The sequence below is a fragment of the Caloenas nicobarica genome, chromosome 6 (assembly GCF_036013445.1).
Source record: "Caloenas nicobarica isolate bCalNic1 chromosome 6, bCalNic1.hap1, whole genome shotgun sequence".
Lineage (NCBI taxonomy): Eukaryota > Metazoa > Chordata > Aves > Columbiformes > Columbidae > Caloenas > Caloenas nicobarica.
Genome location: NC_088250.1, coordinates 40,646,356 through 40,664,924, shown reverse-complemented (window position 1 = coordinate 40,664,924; position 18,569 = coordinate 40,646,356). Strand labels below are relative to the sequence as shown.

The 18,569-nt window shown below is 36.5% G+C and overlaps 1 protein-coding gene across 1 annotated transcript in view; it reads left to right on the top strand.

Moving 5' to 3' along the window:
• Positions 1-18,569, top strand: part of NEB (nebulin) — a 117,162-nt gene that overhangs the window by 16,270 nt on the left and 82,323 nt on the right. The window contains exons 21-41 of the mRNA XM_065637779.1: positions 310-414; positions 786-893; positions 1,690-2,001; positions 3,201-3,407; positions 3,648-3,752; positions 4,790-4,897; positions 5,810-6,121; positions 7,607-7,813; positions 8,536-8,640; positions 8,804-8,911; positions 9,290-9,601; positions 10,354-10,560; positions 11,280-11,384; positions 12,195-12,302; positions 13,775-14,086; positions 14,238-14,444; positions 14,938-15,042; positions 15,911-16,018; positions 16,831-17,142; positions 17,341-17,544; positions 18,007-18,111. Coding sequence (XP_065493851.1) covers positions 310-414; positions 786-893; positions 1,690-2,001; positions 3,201-3,407; positions 3,648-3,752; positions 4,790-4,897; positions 5,810-6,121; positions 7,607-7,813; positions 8,536-8,640; positions 8,804-8,911; positions 9,290-9,601; positions 10,354-10,560; positions 11,280-11,384; positions 12,195-12,302; positions 13,775-14,086; positions 14,238-14,444; positions 14,938-15,042; positions 15,911-16,018; positions 16,831-17,142; positions 17,341-17,544; positions 18,007-18,111 — 3,762 coding nt within the window. The remainder of the gene's footprint in view (positions 1-309; positions 415-785; positions 894-1,689; positions 2,002-3,200; positions 3,408-3,647; positions 3,753-4,789; positions 4,898-5,809; positions 6,122-7,606; positions 7,814-8,535; positions 8,641-8,803; positions 8,912-9,289; positions 9,602-10,353; positions 10,561-11,279; positions 11,385-12,194; positions 12,303-13,774; positions 14,087-14,237; positions 14,445-14,937; positions 15,043-15,910; positions 16,019-16,830; positions 17,143-17,340; positions 17,545-18,006; positions 18,112-18,569) is intronic.

Genomic DNA, 18,569 nt, shown 5'->3' with positions numbered 1-18,569 from the left:
AACGCAGCAAGGTTTGTTTTATGTTACACTCTCCTACCACTCCTTCTTATCCCACTCTTTCAGAAAAGGGTTTTTATGTCCATTAAAGGGGTTAATTTTACTGAGAAAAGACTGTGTAGAGCTTTTAGGGTGTGTTCCTTCTCTCAATAAGATCACCAATTCTGTATGAAAAGTGCAGCCTCTCTCTCATGAGATAGGCAATGTACATTTATTTGCAAAATAAAACATAAACCCTCAGTTAATTTACAGTGAGCTGGGGCTACCTGTTCAAGGAAAGAAGGATTTATTTCTGCATCATATATTTTACAGAAACTGTACAGATCTTCTGGAGAGGAAGTTAAACATAAATATACTCTTCACCCAGATGTCCCACAGTTTATCCAAGCTAGATACAATGCAGCTAATATCAGTGATGTAAGTTTCTCCTTTACAACATGTTTTATGCATTGTCAATGAATTTTTGAGTATTATTTTACAGATTGTACACTCGTATTGCAGATGTCTTTCACTGATAAGCAGTTCTATATAATCAACTTGTATCACTGTATTTTTTCATTTTCGATGTCATATTAATTTCCAACCAGATTTCATTTAATCATGTAATCATTTAATTAATTTAATGAATAGATAAATCTGTTCTCATAAATGAAAACTGATAGTTGCATATGGTCCCCTCAGCATCTGCTTCTAAAGAATTGCCTGGAGTAGCTTAGGAGTAGCTGTGACTTGCACATAGCTCATGTGATTACTAAGTTCTCTAGAATAATACAGATTTTCTTTTTTAGGCCTATTATAAACAAGACTACCATGATCTGATAGCTAAAGGGCACAATGTGTCAGTTGATGCTATTCCAATTACTCGAGCCAAGGCTTCAAGAAACATTGCTAGTGATGTAAGTATCTATTCCAGGTACACTTTTCTTAAGCCTTTAGTAAAAAAGTTGTCCATCACAGGCCACGTGGTAGACCTCAACGTTGCACAAGTCTCACTAGGGTCAGTACTGTAAGAAAGAGTCTTAGTCTTTCCCAAGGGCTTAGTTTGTGTAGAACTGATTTTATGCTCCTCTTGTTTGCCTTAGATAAGCAAATGCTGTTATGCTGTCTGTCTTAACCCACCTTTCACAGGAGAAATGAAATCAGTAGTTCTTACAATCATCCTGTGACGAATTTCCAGAAAATACACAGACCACGAGACAATATGTGCGATGGGTGCTTGTAGTTATACAGTGGAGTATGGCTTATACATGAATCAGGCGGCCTTATAGTGCAAATTGTATAACGTGGGGTGTGGTTCAGAGGTTTCACAGAACTAGAGGAAGCTATCCAGTCATACTCAATTTTTTTGCTGTTGCTTTCAAATGACTGAGGATTGTCTTAATTATTCTGCTATTTTCCATACACCTTTCCACACAAGAATGCTTAGGAAATGTTTTCCCTCGCTTACAAGAAAAGCTGATGTGGATATATCTTATTGTGGTGTGTGTAACCTGTTGCGTATGGGCTTAGGTGGAGCAAGAAAAGCTAATGTGGATATAGTCTCTGGCTGTGCCATTTAGGAGAGTTTATCTTTCTCAACTCCTTGCAGCTTCTTTTTCCAATGAAGGTCATGAGAGATTTTCTTTTCTTTTGCATTAGCATAAACTTCAATAGCCATGTCATAGTACATTTATCTCTTTTTTCTGTTTCTAGTACAAATATAAAGAAGCATATGAAAAGGCTAAAGGACAGCAGGTTGGTTTCAGAAGCCTGCAAGATGACCCCAAGCTTGTCCACTACATGCATGTAGCAAAGATTCAGTCTGAGCGTGAGTACAAGAAGGACTATGAGCAGACCAAGACTAAATACCACACACCTCCCGACATGTACAGTATCCAGGCTGCGAAGCACGCTCAGGATGTGGCTTCTAATACCCACTACAAAAATCTGATCCATCACTACACTTACCTGCCAGATGCCATGGATGTTGAGCTTGCAAAGAACATGATGGAAATCCAGAGTGATGTAAGTATTTCAGTGACTGCAATTTCGTGGATGTTTTCCTGCACACTGTGACAAGTAACATAGGAGTTTATAATCAATGGAAGTTGTTATTACTTACTGCATGAGAATTGTCTGTTTTCCTTGTTTTGGAAAGCCAGTTAGAAGTTTTATCGGGTGGTGGTGGCATTTAGAAATACCAAATTCCAGGTGAGTTCTACTCAATAGGACTTTGATGTTGGTGAATCAGTGGAGAGTAGACTTTTGGCTTATTGAATACAACTGAATTTTTTTTCACATTTTCTCAGAAAACTTTATTTTGCAACTAACATAATTTTGTTTTATTCTTTAAGACTTCTTTTAAGTCGTCTTGCTTTGTCTTCACATGAGATAGACATGATAGTGTACTTAGACTGTTATTAATGATTTAGGATGAAGAAGTGGACAAAATATAAACTATTATTGGTACTAGAAATACATTCTGGAGATCTCCAGCCTAGGAGATCTCTCCTAGGACCTTCTCGGTGCTTTTTGCAGACACAGAGTTTCAATGGTTGACATGGTTGCACTCTGCACCTCTTTGCATGCTGTGGAATTTGACTCTGGATGGAGGACAACTCAGTTTAGAGTTAGAACACAGGAAAGTCTTTAAAAAGAGTGTCCAGAATATCCTTACATTCAGACTGTGCATTAACCCTGTCCGTTTGTATGGGATAACCTGCTGCATATTTTGGAGCCAGGATACATTTTTTGCTTGCAGTCTGTAAATTCTGCATCTTTTACTGTAGGAGGAACTAGAGGAAGAAAACCAAAAATTGAGCCTCTGCTCGGTGGACCTTTGTGTAAGGCCAAGTCTCCCAGAGTCTGTGGAACACAGAGCAAATTAAACCATGTTAAATGGTCACTATATGGTAGTTTAGAAGTTATTAGGAATTGAAGGCTGGTGAAATTTTTCACATGGGTAAAAGAAAAGGAAGGTTAGTAAATACTGAAGGGATTTTACAGTTTACAGGAAATGAATAATGAATCAGAAATACCATAGCTTATTTTCTTTACAAAATCACAGAGAAGCATAAAAAAATATCTGTTGTTCTCTTCAAGAGTTTATAAATATTTCCTGCTGATGTAGAACACACTAGCTAGACTATGTGATTATTGTTTTAAATAGAATTATTACATTTTTATGGGGAAATCTTGGTCCATGTTGGTTTCCTTTCCTTCAGAATGCATACAAACAAGATTATAATAGCTGGTTCAAGGGTATTGGATGGAGTCCTCTTGGTTCTCTGGATGTTGAAAAAGCTAAAAAGGCTGGGGAGGCATTAAATGAAAAGAAATACCGTCAGCACCCAGACACCATCAAATTTACAAGTATACCAGATTCAATACCAATGGTTTTAGCTCAGCACAACACCAAGCAACTGAGTGATGTAAGTAATTTTTCATTATTAAGGCAGTATAGTGATTTTATTTTTTTAAACATATTTATGATCTATATGTTACTGTGTGGTATTCTACCCCCAAAAATATTGACATTTTAAGAGCTGTAAAAATAGTACATTTACAATTTGTTGGTAAGAATTAAGCTCTGTTGCATTGTCTCTATTTGTTAATGCTTATATTACCTACCTTGTACTTGTCAACAAGTATTTGGTTATTTTTCCTTGCAGGTGACATATAAGCAAGAGGGTGAAAAAGTAAAGCACAAATACACCCTGGATCCCGATGTGCCTCAGTTTATTCAAGCAAGGGTCAACGCCTACAATTTGAGTGATGTGAGCATATAACCAATAGTTTGTTCAAGAATATATTTATTTGTCATTTATTTAATAGAGGGAACAACTTCTATTTATTTGTGGTATGGTACTGAATATAGACATGCACAAACTCTGAATTCAGCTATGCTTTTGCTTGTAGAAGTCCATGAGTTTTGTGCTTGTTAAGCAAATTCTTAAACTGTCTGAGTGCTCATGAACACAGACACATTTCAGTGCCTTATAGCCAAACTACTTGGATGGACTGAAGGAGAAAAACAGCATGACTTATTCAAATTCCTGTAGGTTTGGAGACCTATGTTATCTACTTCTATATAAAACACATTACATAGGCAAGCAGAACAAGTTCGCTCTATCTTGCTTTCTGCTGCTGGGTTTCAAAGGAAACTAGCTCATCCAGTGGAAAGACAGTAATGCCTTTTTGTGCCATTCAGCTGCTCATCTGCCTGCTTTGTGACATTTCTTGCATCCATCCAACACCATAAAGATCTCCACTGATAGTATCGATTTGTGCCTTTGTGATATTAACATTTTTGGTGGCATTTTGGTGGCCTCCAGGAACTAGGTAAAAGCTGACATCTCCTTCATTGCCATCCTGCAGAAAGCCTTGAAATACTGTTAGTCTGTGCAGATGCAAAATGAAAACAGAAAACCAGCCAGACTGCTTTCTTCAGTCAGTTAAGACCAGAAGGCCTGATTTTGAAGCTAACAGGAAAAAATGTCTGAAGGTTCAGTCAAATGAAAAAGGGGTTTGGTCAAGCAAGGGCAAAAGTGCCACTGGTAGAGTTATTCCACGTAAAAAATGCAAAACGTGCTTATGGAATTAATGATTTAGCTACGTGAATTGAACTGGTTGTAGCAGATGTATTTATCGTAATAAAACTGTAGTTTGTGTATGGGTTAACACTTTTCCTTGCAATTGTGAAGACTAAGCTGAATGTTTTGATTCCTATAACTATAATGAAACTATGGGGTTAAACAGCTTTGTTGAAATTGCTGCTTGTAATGTTGCGAACTCACACTTTTTTCCCTATAAGGCTAACTACAAAGCAGACTGGAAAAAAACCATTGCCAAAGGATATGATCTGAAACCAGATGCTATTCCTATAATTGCTGCTAAAGCTTCTCGAAATATTGCAAGTGATGTAAGTATAATTTCCGTAAAATAGAATACGTGCATCTTCTGCGTTACAGCTTTCTGTGGCATATTATGCTATAGAGCGTATGCTATATCCATATAATAGTATAGAGACACTTAGCTCTGAAAACGGAAACTCTTATGACACTGTGAAATGACAAGTGACTTCAGATGTTTACATGAACTTCTGAAAAAACCTGTTTCTTTGGAAGTGCATCGTATTGTATCTGAGTGCCAGTGAGCTGGGACTGTTTGTTCTATGCACTTCAAGTATTCACCACTTATTTGAAAGTTCTTTTGTTACGTTTTACCTGTGCTGTGTCCTTAACTGCTGGAGACTTGTACTTGTAGTTGTCCAGCATTCACAAGCCGTACAGAATTGTGGTGGTTATGTCAACTGGCAGCAGTAAAGCTCAGTGTGCTGTCTGACACAAGGTATGAAAGGAGATTTGGAACACAGAAATAAATTCACTAACTGTAGCAAAAGGCTGAAAATGACTTCCATTCCCCACTTAAGCATGCCTTCCTCCAACAGCTGAATATTGGGATGTCTAATTGGTTGGTAGTCCTGGATTTTTCAATAATATATTATTATGCTACTCTTTTAAATAAAAGCTGAATGTTCCTGAGAGTTAGAAGTCTATGGCAGTAAAATATAATATGGCAGAGGCAGTGGTAAGCGAGGGCATGTAACTGCATGTTTAGGGTTAGATCTATACCAGGGGTCAACACAAGCTGAGAAATCCAGCAATCCTCTTCTTTTTTTGACCTAAATGATCCTGTGCTGTCTGAAAAACAATGTATGAGTTTATAGAATGAACTGCAGTTGTTAAAATATTGAGTTTCAAAGTATTAAAAGGATGAAAAGTTTGTTTTCTCTTTCCAAAGTGGGTAAGGCTTTCTTTTCCTTTGTCTCTAGTACAAGTACAAGGAATCGTATGAGAAAGATAAGGGCAAACAGGTTGGATACCGCAGCCTGCAGGATGATCCTAAACTTGTTCATTACATGAAAGTGGCCAAATTGCAATCAGATCGTGAGTACAAGAAGGATTACGAAATCACCAAGACCAAATATCATACACCTTTGGATATGTTCAGCGTGACGGCCGCCAAGAAAGCCCAGGAAGCCGTTACAAACTCTGGCTATAAACAGCTAATTCACAATTACACGCTCTTGCCTGATTCTGTGAATCTGGAGCTATCAAGAAATGTGATGCAGCTTCAGAGCGATGTACGTAATGATTCATCAGGTCATTTCTTTCTTCTCAGGATGACTGTTACACTATTAAACTTCTAAGTCTAAAAACGTAACTATATGAGATTAACAGTAGACTGAGATGTGTCTGGTCTGGAACCCTGTGTTTTCCAAATCCGATCAGAATTATGTGTAGCTGATAAGTTCTCAGGAGCTGATGTAGGAAGTAACAACTTCCTTTGTATGTACATATTCGGCTAATCCTCAGCAAAAGAACACACTTTTCTAATTTGTGTGGTTTTTGTAGTTGGATTTATAATTACAGTGTGCTATTATTGTGATTATCATTTGTATTGCCAGGGATCAAAGGTTTATATGGAGTCTAAACTCTGACTATATTTTATTTAAGTTTGCCAAAAATATACATTTGTGTGTTTGTGTTATACCTAGGTGTTTGAGATTTATGTATTGCATTCACTTTTCCTTTGTGCCTTTATCCTCCAACAAATACATATGCCATACATGATAAAGATTCATAAAAAAGCATTGTAGCTTCCATTAAGTTTTGTGATTTGTTTCCATTTTCTTCACTAGTGTTAATATAGGGTCTACTTGTTTATCCAGAAGGTATTTAGTTTAATCTGCATTATTTAACAGTCCTCTGACAAATTTGAAATTCCAAACAATGTCGATAATCTGATTGAAAATGTTCTTCAGATTCTAAGCATTGTTTGGAGAAGAAAATGTGCATATTCCCATCAGCCAACAGATGAAGGATCTGACCTTTAGACACTGCTCTTTTCAAATACAGAAATTCCCATCTCAAGTTTCTGTGTTAGTGCATGACCTCGCTGAGGTGGCTGAGCTTGCTTGGCTGTCTCGCTGGGGATGGTCACAAGGAGAGCAGCGTGATACCTGAGGACAAAATTTGCCCTGTATCCACATGCTGTGAAAGTATGTGGTCTTTTTCTCAGACCATGATTTTCTCCCAGTTACTCCTAATACTGCAGTGCAGAAACAGGTTTTATTTCACATTATTTTTGTAGCTTTATATGTTCTAAAAACCATGTTACAACGTATGATTAAATAGGAATGGTGCCCATTCAAGATTGTGCAGAACCAGGCCATTAAGCAGAAGTTGCTGAAACAATTTCTGTGAATTAATTCTACTCTGAACTGAGTCTACTATCAAGCAAGACTGTAATTTAAAAAACATCATTATCTTTTTGACAGATTTTCATATTTACCACTTAAAATTTGTTCTAAGGTCTGTGTGTTTGGTTTGTAGTGTGAGTTCTACATATTGGTTTAGTGAAATGATTTTTTTAATCCCTAACACATAACTAATTGTTGATGTTATGCTAAGAATTTGGAAACCAATAGCAGTAATAAAAGGATCATCTAAATGTTCCTTCAAAAATGAATGACCAGAAGAAGTTTTAAGGCCGTACCTATTTTTGTGTGTATGGGCATTCTAATTTTCCTTGCCTCACTGTGTTTTTCCTTGTTTATTTTTAAAAGAATGTGTACAAAGCAGACTTTAATAACTGGTTGAGAGGAGTTGGCTGGATACCGATTCAGTCACTGGATGTAGAAAAGGCCAAAAAAGCTACAGAGATTCTCAGCGAAAAGAAGTATCGGCAGCACCCAGACAAGCTGAAGTATTCCATTCCACTGGATGCGATGGAACAAGTGCTGGCCAAGCAAAACGCCAAGACCATGAACAAGGTGAGAACTGGTTGAGATGATCATGAGTGAGCTAGAGATTGGGTCTTTGTCTTGCCAAATTGGGGGGCAGGTGCATTCCTGCTGAAGTCATTAGAATTTCAAGTGGATATAATCGTTTGCTTGGTTCAGACAGGACACTAAGAGGTGGTGGAAGCCTCAGACTGAATTCATAATTAAGGGAGTTTCATTTTCTCTTTATAAAGATTAAAAATTTCTCTTTGTGTGATGAAAGATGTCCTCTTCGGATTAATAGTGCTTTGGTAAACTTTGCTCATTTTCTGCAGGAAATAGGATTCCTAATCAGTAAGCTTAAAAAAATCTTGGAATTCTGTCAGTTTTGTACAAGTTTCCTTGAAATACAGAGTTCTTACATCTGTCCCTAGTTATCTGGGACACCACTGATCCTTATTCCATGTTTGCCATGGAAAGAGGATGTGTGAACAAAAAAAATTATGCTTTGCGTTGAAGCAAGGAAGAATGCAGACTGAGAATTTTTGGTTTTAATATTTATTAGTTATCAAAACATACTTAGCAAATTTCTCAAAGTAGTAAAGAAAGAGAAGGAATACGATATTGCCACTTGGCGGTTATATTTGTGAAGATTATTTATAGTGCTTATGGAACTTTACTGTAAAATTTAATTTATTGCAAGTGAACAAAACAAAAGCAAACTCTTACGAGTGCAATGATTTTCAAGACTAAATATTGTTTTGTAATTGCAGAGGCTCTACACCGATAAATGGAACAAAGAGAAGACCAGCATTCATGTGATGCCAGATACCCCAGAAATTCTGCAGTCTAGAGTGAACCAGATCACAATGAGTAATGTGAGTTGTTCTGCTCACAGTGGGCACTCAGCATCTGTTGCGTAGATCAAAAATTGCCATAATTTTTACATCTTTTTTGAGAACATTTAAATTCAGATGTAGGGTACTTCAGTAGTTCTGCCTTCATAACAGAGTACCTGTTCTCTCTTACATTTTAAATTAGAAACTTTACAAAGCTGGATGGGAGGAAGACAAGAAGAAAGGTTATGACATGCGGCCAGATGCTATTCCAATAAAAGCAGCCAAGGCCTCCAGAGACATTGCAAGCGATGTAAGCTGGATTGCGTGACGATACTCAAGGAAGCTACAAAGACAGAACATTTTCAAAGTGCAGTTATGCACAAATGTGTTTTTTCAAGCGTCATGAGTTGTCTAGGTTTCAATTATACGCTTGATGGGATAAACCTTTGCCATACTTGCTCTCCAGTGGAATAACACTGAGTTGGGCTTTTTTGTTCGTTGTTTGGCAAGCTGCTGAGCTTCATGTGTCTGCGTTCAATGGGATATTTTGTAAGACTGTGTTTAAATGACTAAACTTGACATCTTGTGATGAAAAAGAACAAGTATTTTCTGTGTTTTCAGAGATAAAATTGAGCTTAGCAGTGCATCTTTTTAATTTTTTTGTGTTCTTTCTCTTTCCTGCTGTCAGTATAAATACAAACTAGCCTACGAAAAAGACAAAGGAAAACATATTGGGTTCCGCAGCCTTGAAGACGACCCCAAGCTGGTGCACTTCATGCACGTGGCTAAAATGCAATCCGATCGTGAATACAAAAAAGATTATGAGAAGTCAAAGACTAATTTCCACACACCAGTTGACATGGTCAGTGTTGTGGCAGCCAAGAAAGCACAGGAAGTGGCTACAAATGCAAACTACAAACACTTGATCCATACCTACAATGTTTTGCCTGATGCAATGAGTCTTGAATTAGCCAAAACCATGATGCAGATCCAAAGCGATGTGAGTAAGAGATTTTTCAATTTTTGCATTACGAATACAATGATCCTTAGTTTATGAAAGCACACCGTAAGATAAATAAAACTGTTTTCTTAGTGAATATAGTTCTTTTGTGTATTTAAAAGTAGTAAATTAAATGAGACCTTCGGCAATGACAGCCATTGTATTTTTCTAAAACTCTGAAATATTAAATAATACCTATTGCTAAAGAATTCAGGCTCAGAAATAAGTAATTTTATGTATAGGGTAAAATGGATATTTACTATTTACATGTCTGATCAGGCTCTTCAGGAGCAATATTTGTGTGCAGGCCAAGACAGGAAAAACTTGGCTTTTTCTGAATAGTTTTATCTTGTACTTCCAAAAAAATCTCTTTTCAGAAGAAGGGGAAATGAGCTAAGTAGCTATCTTCTCAGGTTTTTGGGGATGTTTAACCTCTAGAGAAGAGGGCTTTTTGTTCTCTGTATAGCGGTTCAAGGCAATCCTCTTCTTCGGGAGGGCCTTAGCATGTAATCTCATGTGAGCAATCTATATACATCGTAAGGAGCATCTGGACACTGTATAAAAGGCAGAATAATAAAATAGACACCAGTGTAACAACTCTGTTCCTAAATAAACCTTGTGTGCATCTTGATAGTTTGCCTCTTTTTAGAATAGTGCATTCAAAATCTAATCCTCATTAAGCACAGAAAGAAGTATCATGATTTACATACTTTTTCATGCGTTTGATTATTTTGTTTTCTTCCTGCTTCCAGAATCAATACAGAGCAGAATATGATGAAAGTATGAAGGGTGTTGGCTGGATGCCACTGGGCTCTTTGGAAGCTGAGAAGAACAAAAAAGCAATGGAAATTCTTAGTGAAAAGAAGTACCGCCAGCATCCAGACAAGTTGAAGTATTCTGTTCCTGTGGATTCCATGAACATGGTCTTAGCTTTAAATAATGCTAAAATCATGGATGAGGTAAGAAAGTGTTCGTCAAATTAATTTCAGTTTGCAGAAGTAATAAACAAGCTATACTTGATGTAAGAGTCCGTCCTATTGCACACATGACTTTGGAAATAGTCCATTTTGGCAGCTAACGAATCTGCTTGACTGTCATTGTTTTTCATCTTAATAGACCTTTGCTCTACCTGAAAGCAAAGCATGACCCTAATATTTCTAAGAAATACGTATAAAGACAGACCTGAGGGTCACATTTTATTAATAAAGTTTATCCAGTATAACTGAATGTAGACTTTTAACAGTTTAAATATAGGGGCTAAAAGTAACAGAGAGAGTCCTTTCAGAAATAGGATTTAAACTTTTAAATATATGGTCTGTTTCATCTGATGCCTGTTAAATTAATATGAAATTGCTACATGATATGAATGCTTTTTAAATTAAATATTTATTTTCTGATTCTCCAGCTGAACTGGTGTAATCCACTGGTGTTCTTCAGAAATGTCCAGACTTCATGTGCATTGTACTTACAGGGACCATCAGAATCTTATGTGCACTTTCCTGAGCTCTATTTCCTCTTAGTAAAGCTCTATTACCTCTCTCAACTGATACTTATTTTCCAGGAGATAATCTGCAACCATTGTAAAGAAAATTTATATTTCAAATAGGAAATATTCTTTTAGTTTTATTTAATTTTTTGTTATGTTGACATCTCTTTTTTTTTTTCCCTGTCCTTCCAGCACAAGTACAAACAAGCATGGGAAGAAGACAAAAAGAAAGTTCACATCACACCAGATATTCCACAGATTGCTTTAGCGAAAGTTAATGCATTTAATTTAAGTGATGTGAGTACTGTTTGTAAGACTAAGATGTTGCTCTTATTTTTTTAATTAGGAATAAGTGAAAGGACAACATGTGAAAGTCTCCCTAATTCTTACTTTGCTAACCTGTAGTAATTTCATAAAAAACCTATTAATTTTCCTTTTCCCCACTTCCTTCCCCAAAACTAAATACCAAAAGTTGCCAAGAAAAAGCCATAGTATTTATAGTCAGACTATTAATTGTTCATGTAGGTCATTAAAATAAAATAGTTACTAACAAAACAGAATTTGAGTACTATCCATATTTGTTAATATGTTTGTTATTTTATTTCCCTATGCACAAAGTTTTGTACTGGATTCAAAATTCTTTCTGCAGATTGAACCTATTCTTTCAGTAACAGATGATATTATAGTCAGTTTTTCAGTAGCCAGGTGCTAAATTGGCATATGCTAAATAAGGTATTGTTTGTAATTGTGCACAGAAATAGACATATTTATCTCATTTTTTTTAAAAGCTAACATCCTTATAGATGTAACTTTTCACCAATATTTGTCCATGTGGGAAACAAGTGCCATTTCTTGCTCTCTTGTTATAGGTTGTTGTTACTGATTGTAGTGCAGTCCAGCTGCGTTGGTGGATGAGCACTAGGACTGGAGTTAATTGGGAAGTGTTCATCTCTCTGGGTGTCCGAGTGCCTTAAACGACTGTTAAAGGAGTGTTAAATATAAGAATAGTCTGTGTTTCAAGTTATCATATGAAATGAATAGCTTTATTTAAGCAAATGTGGTGTGATTTGCTTTCTTAAAGGATGTTTCTTTTCTTTCTTTTCACAGAAAATGTACAGACTTTCATTTGAAGAAGCGAGGAAGAAAGGGTATGATCTCAGAGCTGATGCTATCCCCATTAAAGCTGCCAAAGCTTCTAGGGATATTGTCAGTGATGTAAGTTCTTGAATGTAAAAATGATACTTTTTGCATATTGTAAAATGTTCATTTCTTGACACAATTCAATTTTATATGCCAATTATATGAAGTCTCTTTATTCTCTTGCTGGTGAATAATTCTGACACTTGATATATATTTGAATACATTTTCTAGCAGGGTTAAAGAACAATTTATTTATTAGAAAGGATACATGAGGGACTCAGAAAAAAAAATAAGGCAGTTCATTGCTCAGTGCTTGGATACTTTATAAATGTGTGCTGTATATTTGTAGTTTAGCCAGAACGTTCAGAGATCATTCTTAGAAGTATTTGAAAAGAACAGATACGGACTTAAATTATTCTGACTGCTGTGGTGCAGTTACCTTTATTCCTTTGGTGGATGTCCCATTAAATTTCTTGGTGCAGAGATTAGAAGCTTCTGGGATCAGAACATTCTGGAATCCTTTGTTTATCAGTGATGAGGGATTTGCTGTGACAGGGGCAAATCCAGCCTGAGCGACGGGTAGAGTTAAGGCCCCAGGACATGGTATTTAGCCTTTTTTTTTTTGACATCATAGGAGATGATGCAGCCATAGCAAAGTCAGTTTCCTCTGCCACTGCTCTGAGTCTCAAAGGAAGATACTTCCATTCTCAGTTCTCTGCAAGCAGTGAAGGAAAATGGAATTGATACCTGGGCTATGTAGTTCATTGTCCAGGGTTGATTAGAGATTGAGGAAAGGGTTAAGAGTTTGAACTATTGGTTTTATTAAACAAAAAAATGCAAAAGATCTTGGGAAGCGTCTTGAATTTTTTAATCATTTGAACAAGTGAACCTAATGGAAGTGATGATTAGATATTTGATTTTATGGTTAGTCTTTAGATATGAACCCAAGTATTCCAAGTATGGTACAGACTACCACAAAAACTGTTACCTAAGCCAAATATTGGAAGCAGGATAGCGATAGTAGCAGAGAACTGTCTGGGTTGATGTACCCCGGCTCTAGTGTTTGCCATAGCTCATCTTAGAACTAATATTTAATACTATAGTGTGGAAAGAATAAAAAGTGCACTTTTTCCAAACTACTGTCTTCAGCAAACCAGATGTTATGTGTTCTTTGCCTTTTGCTTTCTGTCAGTATATTCCATATTTTGTGTTGTTTATAATGAGATTAGGAAGCAATTGAACCCAAGGTTACATTGAATCCTATGCAGAAGGAGAATAAACTATTGTAAGGAAATTTAAATTATTAAGAAAATGTTTTAAAAGCGCTGCTTTTAAAAGGGTCGCTAGACATCTGTTTGCTTTAGAGTGCACCCTAAGAGTAGGTGGACAAAGCCACCACCTCTCTATGCTTTGTGGTGTTTTCTTGACAATGTAAAAACTTTATATTAATCTAGGTTTTTTGTTGTGTATTTTTTTTCTTACAAGATAGGTATTGTTTATTAAGCAAATGAAACAAAGTTAAAGTCTCTGTCTTTTTCTCTTTACAGTATAAATACAAATTAGGTTATGAAAAAGACAAGGGAAAACTTGTAGGCTTCCGCAGCCTTCAGGATGATCCCAAACTTGTCCATTATATGCAAGTGGCCAAGATGCAGTCTGATCGCGAGTACAAGAAATCTTATGAGGCGAGCAAGACAAATTACCAAACGCCTCCTGATACAGTCAGCATCGTGGCAGCTAAGGAGGCACAAGATCGCGTAACCAACACTAACTACAAACGACTGATTCACCAATATATGCTTCTGCCAGATGCAATGAGTTTAGAACTGTACAGAAACATGAATCAGATACAAAGTGATGTAAGTTTCTGTTTTCTTTCTCTCACTCACAGCTGTGACATTTTTTCCTGTTTTTTGTTTTTCATTATGGCTATGTTTTGGAAACAACCGAATTATTTTCTATGAACTATTTGTAAATTGTTAAGCTTTCCTTTTGTGTTCTGTTTGGCAGAATCAATACAAGCAAGATTACAATGAGTGGTTCAAGGGTATTGGTTGGAGTCCTGCTGGTTCTCTGGATGTGGAGAAATCTAAGAAAGCCACAGAAATTGCAAGTGATCGGAAATACCGCCAGCATCCCAGCATGTTCACCTTTACAAAAGAGAATGATTCCATGGACCTGGTCCTTGCAAAGCAGAACGCAAATATAATGAACAAAGTAAGTGTGTTTGGGGAAAACGAGGCAGACGTTCACATATAATCCATTTCAATACACAGTCTATAAGTCTTTGTTACCACTTTTCTGTAGCAGTGCTACCCTGGGAAAAAACAACTGTCACTTACAGGTTGCTCTTTTTCCTTTTTTGTTTTTTTGTTTTTTTAATGAAACACTCAGTTACTGATAAATAGCATTGCTTAAATAAATCCTTTCTCATTTTTCTCATTGCTAGCTCTCCAACCTCTGTTCTTCTCATTCTTGTATAGAAATTACTAGCCATGAAAACCTTGGTAGGTAGACGTCATTAGAAGCAAGACTAAATCCAAATTCAGCTGATTCTGGGTTAGGTCATTACACAGTAAAATAAATCTAAGTCAGTACCTTTGTCTTCTTACCCATCTGTATCCAAAGTGCACAAAAGGAAAGGTGAAAGCCCCAAAAAAGCCATCCTTTATCATTTATATTAACAATCTGTTGTTACTTTTTTCAATAGCATGCTTATACTGAAGCGTGGGAGAAGGATAAAATTCAGGTTCATGTGATGCCAGACACGCCAGATATTCTACAGGCAAAACAGAACAAGACAAACTACAGTCAGGTAGAGTTTTTAATACTTCCTATTACATTTTAAATGAACAATTCAAAAGTACCTCCCACTTCAAAATAAGTAATTGATTTTGTAAGTTAGGAGAAGTGGAATGAGGGATTTAGAACAAAGGCAAGAATTTTTATGTAAGTAAGTAATATGTTCAGAGTAGCAATAAGTGCCATCTTCAGACTAGCAAAGTAACAGCCTAAATTACATTAAAATTTATGGAAAATGTAAGTCCTGTTTTTGAAATGTGGTTGTGCATAGTCCATACTTTGTGCTTACCATAGAAATCAATCATATTAAAAATTCCATACAAGTTCATTGTGTATATTTTTAACTTAACATATGGGAAAATAATTACATGCAGTTATTTTAACTTTTCTGACAGCTTTCAAATGTGAGGAAGTCACAATTGTGCCAGTATAAAGTAAATAGTTTTGCTTTGCATGATTGCTCAGAAGCAAATCTTTGACTTTCAAGCACTTGTACTTAAAATTAACTGTGCACTAACTGAATTGACTATTACATGGCTACATTACATCCTTATTAATTAAAATTTTGTTAAGCTGATTGAAATGTTTTCAATTATCCCAGATATATATCTTTCAGATTCCCCAGATATGTTTCAAATCCCCAAGATAAGCTATAGTAGGAAGCTGCCGCAATAGTGAAAAACTATTTGATCACTAGCCTGAGACTTGGCAGACCTTGCTTAACAGTTTCCCATTTCTCAGTTCCCATTCTAGTCACCCTTCTCTTGTAACTGAGGCCTGTGAGGTGACCAGGATTTGGTAATATGGATCATTAACATATCTAAATAAAGGTGACATATGTATTACTAAGAATTTTTAATGAGTATTGTTTTCCATTTTAGAAACTGTACAAGCTTGGCTGGGAGGAGATGATAAAGAAAGGCTATGACCTCACACCTGAAGCCATTTCAGTGAAAGCTGCCAAAGCTTCAAGGGACATCGCAAGTGACGTAAGCAACATTTCGGATTCAATATGACATGCATATTATCTAGTTGCTAGAACCTACGGAGTTACGCTAGATGCAGATACACCTCTCTGCTAAGGTGTGGCCTGGAGTAAAAAGCAAAATTGCTGACAAAACTATTTCCTGTTCTGCTCTCGTCAGTAAAGAAAACAGTTTAAGAAGGGTTGCTCTGGAATCTCGACAATTCTGCAGGTTGTGGTCCATCCATGAAGCAGCTAGTCATACAAAGTTAGGAGTTACCTGCTCTTTTGGATGTTACATTTTCAGAGCAGCAGCAAATTTGGTCTAATTAGCTGATCCCAGTGCCTCTACTGAGAAATCCTCGTTACAGCTCTGAAATAAATGTGGTGACACATAGATTGCTGATATCATTACTTGGTATGAATACAACTCCTGCATTTATGGAAGAGATTTTATTAATCATTAGGAAATGTTTCCAGTGCTTAAGCATCTGCATTTTTCATTGTGGATTATTTTCTTCATCAAAATATTTCAGTGTGTCAGCCTTTGGGAGCTGTGAGCAGTATGACTGTAGGAATCAGATGATTCAAGAGATCATCCTTACACCGACGTGCTCCTCCTCAGGGATCTGCTCCTTCCCAGGAGAGTGGTCACTGACACCAAGTGATGCACATTAGTCAGGGGGCTACTAAAACTTTACATTAGAAGCCATAACAAGTTGCTCATTTTATTGGTAATGAGAAATATTGAACTGAGTGAATATATTGATATTTTGCATATATATTTTAGCACTGTTTCTGATTGTAATTTCAATAATGCAATCTTGATGATTTTAGTACAAGTACAAAGAAGGTTACCGCAAGCAGCAAGGACATCACATTGGATTCCGCAGCCTGCAGGATGATCCAAAGATGTTATGGTCTATGCAAGTAGCTAAGATGCAGAGTGAGAGGGAGTACAAGAAAGATTTTGAAAAATGGAAGACAAAATTTAATATGCCCGTGGATATGCTAGGCTTCCTTCTGGCTAAAAAATGCCAGGAACTGGTTAGTGATATAGACTACAAACGGATCCTACACCGCTGGACATGTCTGCCAGACCAGAACGATGTCACCCAGGCAAAGAGGGTCTACGACCTACAGAGTGATGTAAGCTTCCTCTGCATTTAATTAAGTTATTTTTTGTAAGATATTTACCGCTTGTTGAAAAGTACCTTTAGTAACTCTCTTTTGGTGTCAGTAAAGATCAGATTGAAGCTAAAATACCAGTTAGTCTTTTAATAGGGTTTAATAAATGAACAGGGAACTAATCTACTATGGGTTTGATTTTTTTTTTTTCCTTGACAGAATCTGTATAAGGCAGATCTACAGTGGCTCAGAGGCCTTGGCTGGATTCCTTTGGGATCTTTGGAAGCTGAAAAGAACAAGAAAGCTGCTGAAATACTGAGTGAAAAGAAGTACCGGCAGCACCCAGACACGATTAAGTTCACAAGTATCCCAGATGCCATGAATATCGTTTTAGCAAAATCTAATGCCAAGAATAGAAGCGATGTAAGTTGCCTCTAGAGACAGAACGTGTGATTCAATGGATGAATATATTAGTATACGTTTGTTAAAAAGATCTCAGAACGTGTGCTTAAAATATACAAACATCAGATGTTTATGATCAGAGCCTTCTGCTCAGTTGTCAAGGAGTACTATGCCTTGTTCAGATTAGGGTCTTTAGTGCTGTAAGACTTATTCAGTAATAACTGCAAATAAGACACTCTGTAGTATGTAAATGTATTGTCATAATGCTGTTACCTTGACATTTCGTGGGTGTGAAGAAGAAAAGGTTGTATTTCAATAAGAAGTTCTATTATTTTATTTTAATATCTTGCATTGTTTACATTGCTTATGCTTGCATAGCACATCTTTGCTATTGTAGAGAAAAGGTAAACTGAATTTTATCAATACTGCAGTGCATGTGAGGCCTTTATCACACAGGGTATTTTTGTTTGTGTCTCTTTTCAGATACTGTACAGAGAAGCTTGGGACAAGGACAAGACTCAGGTTCACATCATGCCTGACACTCCTGAAATTTTGCTGGCTAAAGCAAACTTAATTAACACCAGTGATGTAAGTGTGTCTCCACAATGTTTCTTTTATGGAATTTGGAAATATCCATTGTGGCTTTAGTTTAAAATGCAGTAGAGTAATTCTGCAATTCTGATAGCTGTAAGCACAACTGTGATATATTCCTGTGAAAACTGTTGTGCACTGGGAAGCTTAGGTGGAATGGCTAAAATATGGAGTTGCTAGAATATAAAAAATACCAAGAAAGCATTCAGAGAAGTTAACAGTTTTCTATTTTGTCCCTTCTGATGGCATTAACATTGTAGATGTGTGTTGAGTACTGTCATTCTTGTTAAAATGTCTGATTAGACTTTTAGCCTCATTAGAATTACTTAGGATTATGTAGTTTCCATGGAATTCCTGGTTACAATGGAACAAATATAGACTACATTCAAAGATAAACAAGTATTAGCAGCTTTATCATAAGAATTCAAGAAGACAGAACTAATGCCATGGAAGTT